Consider the following 11,029-nt stretch of genomic DNA (forward strand, 5'->3'; position numbering starts at 1 on the left):
ACATGGATAGTTCATGCGGGAGCGCTCCGCGCATGCGCACAGCGGTGCTGGCGCCGCGGCCCTGCAGTGGGCCCTGGCGCTGTCGCGGCCGCGCTCCTCCCGGCGGGGCGGGGCTTGCATGGCTATGCTGGTTCCCGGGCCGGGCAGTGCGGAGCCCCACATGGGCCGGCGCCTGGCGCGGGGCGGGGCAGAGGTAGTGAGTGCCTGGCGCGTTCCCGTTCGTGCGCGCAGATCTGCCCGCTCAGCTCTCAGTCCGGACGGTGGAGGCGCACGCTGCTTCTCCCCGCGCTGCCCCCAGGTGAGTGAGGCGGCTGGCGTGGCCCTGCCCTGCCTTGCCCGGAGGGGTTGTTGCCCTGGAGCTAGTGCCCCCTGCGGTACCGGTTACCGTTCGGGGACGGGTCGCCCGCGCCGTGAGTGACTGGGCCTGCTCCGGGTGCGCGGCGGCGTGGCTGCGGGCCTGGGGGCTGGCGCGGGGTCGCGCAGTGGGCCCAGCGCGGCGCGGTGCGGCGGGGCCCGGCGCTGCAGCGTGGCCGCGTTGGCGGCAGGGGGCGGGCGGCTCTTGACCTTGCTGCGCGTGTCCTGACGGAGCGGACCATGTGGCCGGGGGCCTGTGGGGCCCGGTCCCGCTCCCACCGCCCTTTGCATTTACTTGGAGCCTGCGCGGCGCGGGGTCCTCTCCGCGGGGCCCTCCCGCTGTCTTGTGCAGCTGGCGGGTAAGGCCTGGTGGGGGCAGCTCGGGGCTGCTGCAGGCTGCTCGGTGGGTGCATTGGGGCTCCCCAGCCCTGTTAACCTGCGGTTGCCTGTATATCGCTCCACTTGAACCAGCAGGAAGACTAAAAGCGCAGGATCACTTGTTTCACCTCATGAATGCTTTTCCCTCGCTTTTATGCCAGAAGTAGCTGTGCAGAAGTATAACGGTAATATTTTGTTCTGTGTTTGTTTTAATCTTCTAGACATGCTCCGTTTACCGACAGTACTCCGTCAGATAAGACCAGTGTCCAGAGCACTTGCCCCCCATCTAACACGAGCATATGCAAAAGATGTTAAGTTTGGAGCAGATGCTAGAGCTCTTATGCTTCAGGGGGTAGATCTTTTAGCAGATGCTGTAGCAGTCACCATGGGGCCAAAGGTAAGGGAGGAATTTATGTTAACGCTGTGACTTGATTGAAAGCACCACAGTAGAAAGCAGTTGTTTTAGCTTGGTAGAGCCGCATTATTACCATCTGCAGGTCCATACCACGAGGTGTAGGGTATGAGCACGCTGCTGCAAGCAGCCATGTTCTCCTTTCTGTCACCTGAGCAATGACAATGGCGCGTGTGCTTTTCAAGGCCACCAAGCAAAACGAACTGGATCGCTGAGAGAGGAGCAGTTTATTTGTTTAAGCAGCTTGAAGGTTGTGGGGATGTGCACTGTAGGTTGCCTTGGCTCAGCTGATAGCCTGTGGCAATGCAATGGGTAACTGTGTCTTGAGGGGGGGGAAATAGCGTGTGGTTTTATTAATATTTATTATGGCTTTATATCACTTTCAGTACTACTTTCACCTTGTTAATGCTGAAAGGTAATGCTGAGTTCTCAGTTGGCTGGTAAATGTTACCAGCTTAAGTGAAGTTTCATGGCAGCGGCGTTAGTTCCTGTTCCTTCCAGGACAGGACGCAGTGTCTGATCCCTGTAAGATCTAGGTCTTTTGGAAGCCTGGCTGCTGTATTCTGCACAGTCATGCAATGTGCAGTAAGGCTTGAAATGAGATTCCTTTTGAAAGGAAAGACACTAGTTTTCTTTGGGTTCATAGGGATATCTGTACATGTAACAGTGTATGTATGATAGGTCTTTGCAGGGCTGCTTGGTGTCTATAAAACTCATTCATGTAGTTCTTGCACATTTTTTGGTGCTCTATTATCTTTATTCAAAGGAAAGACGCCAGAAGCTGAGCAGATGAAGGTTAAGGAACTGTGATGTCAGCAGGATGTGGTTGATTTCCATGCAGGACCAAAGTTTAACCATAGTCAGTTAATAAAACTCTTGTTTTTGTGGATCAGGCTGCTTGGAATGCCTCAGCATCATTCCAATGCACTGGTTACAGGGTAGTTCTGATGCAACTTACTGCAACCTTGTGGGGGTTTTGTTCCAGTGTTCTCACTTGGCTGTTCTCATGCATGTGTGAGATGTGGGGATTGCGCTGAGGTGGCTGATTCTGCTTCCAGCGTTTCTAGGAAATATCACTGTGGTGAGGAAAATTCCCTGTGGCACTGTTCTGTAGTGAAAGAAATGTGGTTTGCAGTCTCACACAGCCTTTGGTATTGCGGCCGACACATGGAGTTCCTTGTCAGAACTAGTTTACGTAAATGCTTGGATTCTTGAGCTGCAAGACCACGCAAAACGTGTGTGTGTTTACTGGTGGGGCTTCTTGCTTCAGAAGCACAGATAAAAGGTGTTTGTTGAGTGTAAGTCACTTAATACGATAGGATATAAGATCTGTTGTACTGTTCTCCACATCAAACATGTGGAATGAGACCGTGTCAAAATACAGAGTAAAATTAAGCAAAATAAATTCAGAGCTTACCCATAGCAGGATCCTCAGGATCAAGATCAGGAGAAAGTTTTCTTCCTCTTGAACCGCTCTGACCTGCGTCCGTTTTGAATCTCAGATAAAACGGCAGCAAGGAGTCGGATGATGCATTACTTTGGCATAACCGTGTTGTAGCAGAGTTAGAATTAGGTAAAGCTTTCGCAGGTTCAAGGCCTGAAGCTCATCGTTTCTTTAGCCGCTTCTGGAGGGAGCTGTACTTCAGAAGCAGCACAGCCTTGTGCGTGCGTGGCAGGAGTCCAGAGCTGGTTCAGTCCCTGAGGCAGCTGTGGGTGGGCTGTGTGCTAGGGAGGAGCCCAGGGCAGGCAGCACGCTGCACGGGAGGCTTTAGCTGGCTGGCTCAGCACGTGATGCGCGCTCTGCTTGGGGCTGGAGGCGCGCTGGTGTGCGATGGGCTGTGGCGGTTCCTGGGCATGAGCCAGCACAGTCAGCTCCGAGCCGGGCCTGGTGAGAGGGGACTTGTGCTGCAGGGCCAGCGGGGAGCCATGCTGCTGAGCAAGGGCAGTTGCTCTTCCTTCCCCTCTGCTAACAGCTCCGGCTGTCAGGGTTGCTGGAGAGTCTCAGGGCAGTGCTGGACAAGGCATGACTCCTGCGTTGCTGCTTCTCCAGCTCGAACTGGAATGTGGTTGATCGGGGCAGCTGTTGAAGCTATTGAATTCATCTGGGAACAAGCAACCCACTTGTGCAGATGCATCTGCCGCTGTCCTGTGTTCACTGAATGGGCCATAGTTTCCTGTATTAACTGTGCCTGTAGATGTTGCATAGGATAGTCCAGCCTTTCAGCTGAGTGCAAGTGTGGGCTGGGAGAAGAAAGGCTCCTTAGCTTGCAGTGCTTGAGAAATTATTGCAACACACTAACACAGATTTGGTAAGTGTTCTCAGTTCCCTTTGCTAATCGCCAGTGAGGTTTGCAGGTGTCTGCTTCTTCTCCGACCCTGTGAATGTGCAATGAATTGAGTCTGTATTAGTGTTTCTCAATCACGTAGACTTTTTATTGTGATGCAATAGAAATCTTGCAAATCAGTTCACTATGTTGATATATTTCGATTTTAGGTGAAAACATCATTGTTAAAGGGAATGTCTCCAACCATTTTTCTTTGTAAGGCCAGGATTAGTTTAACTGCAGACTTCTGGGCCTGTGGTATGAAGCATTATGGCTGGGGAATGCAGTATAAAACTTGGAGCTGTTTCCCAGTTCTGCAGCACCTTGGTAGTATGTGTTCTTGGAAAAAAAGCCACAGCTGAAAGCTCTGTGCTTTGAGGTGATGTTTCTGTTCTGCTGTGGGTGTTCAAAAGGATCTTGAGGTGAACTCTTAGTCATATGCTGTGGATTATGTGGCTTTAGTTTAATACTTGTTTTTTGTGCCCCCAGGGAAGAACAGTTATTATTGAACAGAGCTGGGGAAGTCCCAAAGTGACAAAAGACGGTGTGACAGTAGCAAAAGCAATTGACTTAAAAGACAAATACAAAAATATTGGAGCCAGGTTAGTTCAAGATGTTGCCAACAACACAAATGAAGAAGCGGGAGATGGTACCACTACTGCAACGGTCCTTGCACGTGCTATTGCCAAGGAAGGCTTTGAGAAGATCAGCAAAGGTGCTAATCCAGTAGAAATCAGGAGGGGTGAGTTTCTTTCCCTTCTTTTCAATGTTTAAGCCCTGTTTTGTTGGCTTTTCATATCCCATATTTGACTGGCTTCCTGAATAGGTCACTTTCCTTTTGGTGACCCACTCAAAGCTTTATATGAAGAACAATGTGTAGAGAACCCCCTTGTGTCCGTTACTTACTCTGAAGTATTCTTTATTTTCCTAATCTTTTTACTATTTTATATGCAGTTGTTTAACTTGTTACAGGTAAACTCCAGCTAAAGCCCTTTCTGCATTTAATTAATTTGACAAGTCTATAAATTTACTGGTGCTGTGTAAATAAATTTGCCATGAATTTCAATCATAACGGAAAGTGTGTCCCACCAATTCCAAACCATCATCACTATGTGTACAAATGACAATATATACAGAACTAGAACTGCCAGCCACTTACTTTTGAATGTGCAAACTTGATTTATTTTGCAATGTGGACTTTGGCTTAAAAGTTAAACCGCTTGGGGGGGAGGTTATGTTGGCTTGTTTCTGTGCTGTATACCCTGCTTTGTCCACTCACAAATGTTCTGTTCTTTAGGGGTGATGCTTGCAGTTGATGCTGTCATAGCTGAACTGAAGAAACTGTCCAAACCTGTTACAACTCCAGAAGAAATTGCACAGGTTAAAATCAATCAATAAAATACTTAAACCACTTTAACATAGCTGTTCTTCAAAACATGTTTTGTGAACTCAGGTTTAATGGAGTTACGGTGTGCAGACATGACGGTGTTTTTCTTCATATAGCAAGGTTCAGGGTACATTTGATTGAATGGTCTTCATGGTAATGCGTTTATTTTCTTGAGTTACTGAAAATTCCCAGTGTTCTGCCTTCAGTTACATTGCTAGAAGTTGGATAGTTTTCTTCAAGTTTCATTCCAGAATATGTCTTTAATTGTCTTACTTGGGAAGAAGCGATGAGACCACGGATGTGGTTATGGATGGGAGATGGATGCAGACTTACAGGGGGTGGCAGATCTGCTGTGAGCAGCTCAGGTTTAGGTGGGTGCCCAGTGGCCAGCTGGGTTTCAGGCACCAGATGTGTTGGCCCTTGTGGCTTATTTTCTTTTCCCCATGGCTGTGGGTTGGGATAGCCTGTGTGAGCCCAGTGCAGGAATCTGGCCAAGAGCCACAAGTGCTTGTAGCAGTGGTGTGTCCTGTGGGGCTGTGCCTGCAGCAGCTGCCTGTCCCATGATGTCAGGAAATGGGAGAGTTGAAGCGGGTTGTTCTGATTTTCTTTGTAGCAGGGAAACAAACCGCTTGCTTTGTGGAATGAGATGAAATGGCTTTCTGTTTCAGGTTGCCACAATATCAGCAAATGGAGATCAGGAAGTTGGAAATATAATCTCTGATGCAATGAAAAAAGTTGGTCGAAAGGGTGTGATCACTGTCAAGGTAAGAACCAGCCAACATACGGACCAAGTGCAAAGCAACTGTCTCCTCTCCACTTAGGAGACATTGTGCCATGGGATGTAGTTGCTGCTGCTCAGATATGGTATCCTGCTGTAGTTTCTTCCTTTCCAGATTATTTAGATCAGGGTTTGATCACTGTTCGTTCTTACCATCCCTGGCAGTGTTCAGGGCCAAGTTGGACAGAGCCTTGGGCGACACGGTTTAGTGTGAGGTGTCCCTGCCCATGGCAGGGGGGTTGGAACTAGATGATCTTAAGGTCTTTTCCAACCCAAACCATTCTATGATCCTAAAACTGATGTGGTGCAGAGCCCTTCATTCTGTGGTGCATAGTATCCTAAAACTACACCTGTGCCTTTGTTTTAAATAAAGGATCTTTAACATAGACTTTCTTGCATCTAAACAGGATGGAAAGACTCTAAATGATGAATTGGAAATCATTGAGGGTATGAAATTTGACAGAGGCTACATCTCACCATATTTTATTAATACAACCAAAGGTAAGTTAATAGTAAGGTGTCAGGCACCTTATCTTTATTTCAAACTTGCAAGAGTAACTGTTGCAAAGGCTCTGTAGTCTGTTACACTGTGTACAACAGCAAGTGTAACGGGGTCCTTCCTCATCAGAAACTGTTAACTCTTGGTAAGAGGTTGGAATCTTGAGGTTGCTGAGTGTGGACAGTGCCAGTGCTGACATTGAGCTGGCTCCATGACACACCAGAGCAATGTACAACTGAAAGTGGATCCTGGTTAAAACAGTTTGTGTCTCTGTTCAGTGCTGTTGTTGAGTGCAACAATTGCTCCAGAGTGACTCCTTCAGCTTAAGGGAATGCTTGAAACATTTTTACAACCGTATTTTTCAGTTGCTGCATGTTGTTTCTGCAGGCCAGAAATGTGAATTCCAGGATGCTTATGTTTTAATCAGTGAAAAGAAAATCTCTAGCGTACAGTCCATAGTCCCTGCTCTTGAAATTGCCAATGCTAACCGCAAACCTTTGGTCATCATTGCTGAAGATGTTGATGGAGAAGCCCTCAGCACTCTAGTCTTAAACAGGTGAGGCTTAAAATCCATTCCTTTGGACAAATAAGGGGTTTTTTGCATATCCATCCTTCTAAGGGAACGTGTACAAAAGCATGTTGTTTGAATTTGCTGTGGTGCAGTGCTGTGCCCTGGTCTCTTACCAGTACCAAAGGAGCAGCAGCTTTTGCCCACAGCCATACTTTGCATCAGTCTGGACAGAGCTTTGCTTGTTTCCAGACTACCTTTCTGAGCAAAACCAGCTCAGTTCATGAAGGCCTCTTTGTGTGCTTGCTAGAGCTGTGCTGAAATCATTTGATTTAGTAATTAGACTTGTTCTCTGAACACACATGAAGTGTTGCTCTCTGAATTCTTCTCTTCAGACTGAAGGTTGGTCTTCAGGTTGTTGCTGTAAAGGCACCGGGTTTTGGTGACAACAGGAAAAACCAGCTTAAGGATATGGCAATTGCTACTGGTGGTGCTGTAAGTAATGATGTTTTAACTGGCTTTGTGCTCAAAGAAATGCTAATGGTATTCAAAGAGGAAAGGAATGTCTATTTTTAGGTCCATGGCTTGTATTAGAGGACACTGTCCTTTCAAGAATGTAACAGTAGTTCTAATGCTTCAATCTTTATTTTCTTAATGCAGTTATTGATAACTGCTGTGCAGTGCAGCCCTGGCCAGCCATGACCAATATGTCCTTTTAACTGCCTGAAGTTACACACAACTTCCTTGCAACGTTTAGGTTGTTAAGGGGGTGGAGGAGCTTCATGGAAATTGCCTAGAAATAGCAAAGGTTTCTTGCTATAAAACTGATGGTCTCACAATTGCCCAGACTCAAGTATGGCAAATACAATTCTTTCACAAGTGTGGAATATCTGTCTAACTTTGTGAATAGTTGATGGGCTGATCAGTGTCCCTTGACACTGCAGTTTTTTATATACATTTCATAGCATGCTACTGGGATCCAGAGGTGGTTGTTGAATTAAAACTTAATGTTTAAGCTTACTGGTTAATGTCAAGAAGAGGGGCACAAAGTAACAAGCCAACCAGTTGTAGTCTAGACTCAGTTTAGTGCCAATATCCATAACTTCTGAAAAGACAGGGAGGACTCTTAACATAGCTCCACTCTCCAAGCACTTGGAATTGGTGTGTTACGTGAGTCAGTCACGAATAGGAAGGGGGCAGTTCCCTGTTCTGAGGGCCAGTTTGTGAGGTACCCACATGCTTGAACTCTGTTAGCAGAAGGGAAGAGTTCTGTTGAGCTTGGCTGCAGTGGTGTGATTGTTTTGCCCTGTTAACCTGCTGTATGTGTTTGTGTGTCTGAGTGACAAATGCTGCACGTATGGAGGAGCTGTGAATTCCAACCTTTCACATGATTTGTCTCAGGTATTTGGAGAAGAGGGTTTGACCCTAAATGTGGAAGATGTTCAGCCTCATGACTTCGGTAAAGTTGGAGAGGTCATTGTGACAAAGGATGATACCATGCTCCTAAAGGGGAAGGGTGAAAAGGCTCAAATTGAAAAACGCATTCAGGAAATCATTGAACAGCTGGAAGTTACCACAAGCGAATATGAAAAAGAGAAACTGAATGAGCGGTTGGCCAAACTCTCTGATGGAGTAGCAGTATTGAAGGTGAGAAGTTAAACTTCCTGGGAAAGGGCATCAGTCCTCCGTTGCCAGTGCAAGTTACAACTCTGTGGGGGTCATGCAGTCTTGGCAGCTGGTTGGGATAAGCACTTTGGCTACATTTACAGTGCTATGATTCTGTGTTAAGAACTTGATGGAACACACAGTTGCAGTTGATTGCTTTGGCTTTTAGGGTGCTGAGGTACAGGAGAGAAGCAGGGGTTTGCTGTCTGGTGCTTTTCAGTGCCACTTAGTTCTGTGCAGCAGTGGTGTAGCCAGCAGTGCTCCCCCAGCCAGGCCAAGAGTGTGGACTTTGACATGTGGTTTGCTGCATGGCAGGTTGGTGGCACCAGTGATGTTGAAGTGAATGAGAAGAAGGACAGAGTTACTGATGCCCTGAATGCGACCCGTGCTGCTGTGGAGGAAGGCATTGTTCCGGGCGGTGGCTGTGCGTTGCTTCGCTGCATTCCAGCTTTAGATGCTTTATCTCCAGCTAATGAAGACCAGAAAATTGGTAAGTGAATTACTTGCATGTGTGTGTGGAGGTGTTAAGAACAGACATTCTCCTGTCCTGAGGCATTGCAAAACTTAAGGACTGGTTGCTTTCACTGAATTTGGAGTTAGATCTTTTAGAAGTAAATAGGAAGCAGGAAGGAGCTTTGCTGCATCCCTGCCTTGGGTGTGGAGGAACCAGTAAAAACAAAGCAGCCATTATCCCTGCAGAGAACTGCAAACCATTAATGGAAGAATTGACTTGACTGTCACCACTGCAAGCAGATACAAAATCTAAGAATACTTAAGAGATTGTGTGGCAAAGCAGATGGAAAAGGGCTGTATGCTGTGTTACAGGACCAAAAATGTGTGTGAATATCCTGCAAAGATGTCATGTATTGATAAGTGTCAAGTGGCAAAGAATTTTTTTTCTCTGGAAGTGATAAAACCAGCTCATGCTCTTGGCTCAAAGGGTTCTCCTCGTGTTAATCTCCAGCACGTGAGGGCATGCCTTGGCAGTAGGAGCAGTGTATGTAGCATGTAATTGTAAACATCCTTTTTCTTACAGGCATTGAAATAATAAAGAGAACACTGAGAATCCCAGCAATGACGATCGCAAAGAACGCAGGTGTTGAAGGCTCACTAATAGTTGAAAAAATCCTGCAGAGTCCCTCAGAAGTTGGCTACGATGCAATGCTCGGGGACTTTGTAAATATGGTAGAAAAAGGAATCATAGACCCCACAAAGGTAACCTAAACCAGTCTTGATTCTCAGCTTTCCTTCCTCCCATGTCATGTGCTGGCAGCAGGGATGAAGTTACTTTCTTCCCTATTTTCAGGTCGTGAGAACTGCTCTGGTGGACGCCGCTGGTGTTGCGTCTCTCTTATCGACTGCAGAAGCAGTGGTCACTGAGATGCCGAAAGAAGAAAAGGAGCCAGCAATGGGAGGAATGGGTGGGATGGGTGGAGGAATGGGAGGGGGCATGTTCTAATTCCTGGGATGGGGATGCATCATGAGCTGGGCTGTCAAAGACTTGACAGTTCTGATTTCAAAAACCTGAGCTGTCAGTGCGGGAGGGTGGATAGTGACTGCAGTGAGGCTGGTGTTGAAAAGAATCACTGTAACCACCAGTTACTGGATTTCATTTAACACACGTGTAATTGTTTACAGTCATTGTCCATGCCTACAGATAATTTATTTTGTATTTTTTGAATAAAGACATTTGTACATTCCTGATAACTGGGTGCAAGATCCATCTGCCAAGGTCCTGATTGAAACTTAATTAAGGCACTTGATGTCCTGTTTTGGAATTTATCAGTGCTTGCCAGTACTAGGAAGAACTTGGAAGCCACTGTGCGTGAGACTAGAGAATTGTGTACGAAGTAGGCAAATACACAGTTATGTGACCTTTCTGTAATAAAACAAGCTGCTCAAAAGTTACAAACTGTATTACCTTATTCATCTGCACCCAAAGCCATAGTCACAGGAGAACCTTAAACCGCTGCTGCTGCTTCTCAGATTGACTAGAAATCTGACAGGGTCTGTCCCTCCAGGAAACTTTCCCTCCAGGAAACATTCCTTTGTCTAGAATGTTTCTCAGAACCACGAGCGACTTCAGTTTTGGTAAGAAATATCTTACTGCAGTTCTTTGAAATATTAAACAATGCTTTGAAAATGAGGCCTGTGCACTGACTTTATTTTGCCCAGTCTGTACTGCTTGTCTGGGGTGCTGGAATGGACAGTCCAGGGCATAGCTGGGGAGGAAAAGTGCCTTGAGGATATGAAACAGGTAAGTCCTCTTTGCTGAGAAGGCTGTGGGTTTTTAAATACTTCTCTTGCTGAGGTGTAACACGTGGTTATCTGCTGCCTTGAGCCTTTCAGCCTTGTCTTCCAGCTTTCTGATAATGGGCTCAAGGATTTAGTTTGAACTACTTTGCACTAGATGCTGCTTTCCCTTATGTGATGGCTTTGTTTGCCACATGCTGACCTGCCACAGCTTTTAACATGGATGTGTAAAATCATCCGTGCTTTCCCAACTTCAGCAGGATTCCCAAATTTGTCCATGTTCATCTCTGTCTCAATAACCAGCATCACTTTACAACTTCTCAGCGCTGTAAAACTGACCTCTCACTCCAGCTTCCTTCAGTAAGAGCTATCCTTCACAGATGGGGTGTGTGAAATTTCAATTGCTCTTTCTGGAAAAGTGGTCTGAAACTGCTCTGGGGATGACCGCCCTGAAGGATACCTTCCGTGTCA

General features: G+C 46.6%; 1 protein-coding gene across 2 annotated transcripts; it reads left to right on the forward strand.

Annotated features, from left to right (window-relative positions):
* Nucleotides 1-13: 13 nt before the first annotated feature.
* HSPD1 (heat shock protein family D (Hsp60) member 1) lies at nt 14-10,382 on the forward strand (the record flags this gene model as incomplete). 2 transcript variants are annotated; one of them, XM_080621002.1, is made up of 12 exons in its annotated part: nt 171-298; nt 954-1,129; nt 3,958-4,210; nt 4,766-4,848; nt 5,524-5,619; nt 6,041-6,134; nt 6,520-6,688; nt 7,036-7,135; nt 8,042-8,287; nt 8,621-8,795; nt 9,342-9,520; nt 9,612-10,382. In XM_080621002.1, 11 exons carry the CDS (start codon nt 956-958, stop codon nt 9,762-9,764), a joined length of 1,722 nt encoding a protein of 573 aa, XP_080477128.1. In that variant the 3' UTR covers nt 9,765-10,382. The 2 variants fall into 2 exon arrangements, with proteins under 2 accessions (XP_080477127.1, XP_080477128.1); XM_080621001.1 differs by lacking the exon at nt 954-1,129 and having other exon boundaries at nt 14-298.
* Between the last annotated feature and the right edge of the window lie 647 nt (nt 10,383-11,029).

The sequence above is a fragment of the Psittacula echo genome (genome assembly GCF_963264785.1).
Source record: "Psittacula echo genome assembly, chromosome: 6".
Taxonomy (NCBI): domain Eukaryota; kingdom Metazoa; phylum Chordata; class Aves; order Psittaciformes; family Psittacidae; genus Psittacula; species Psittacula echo.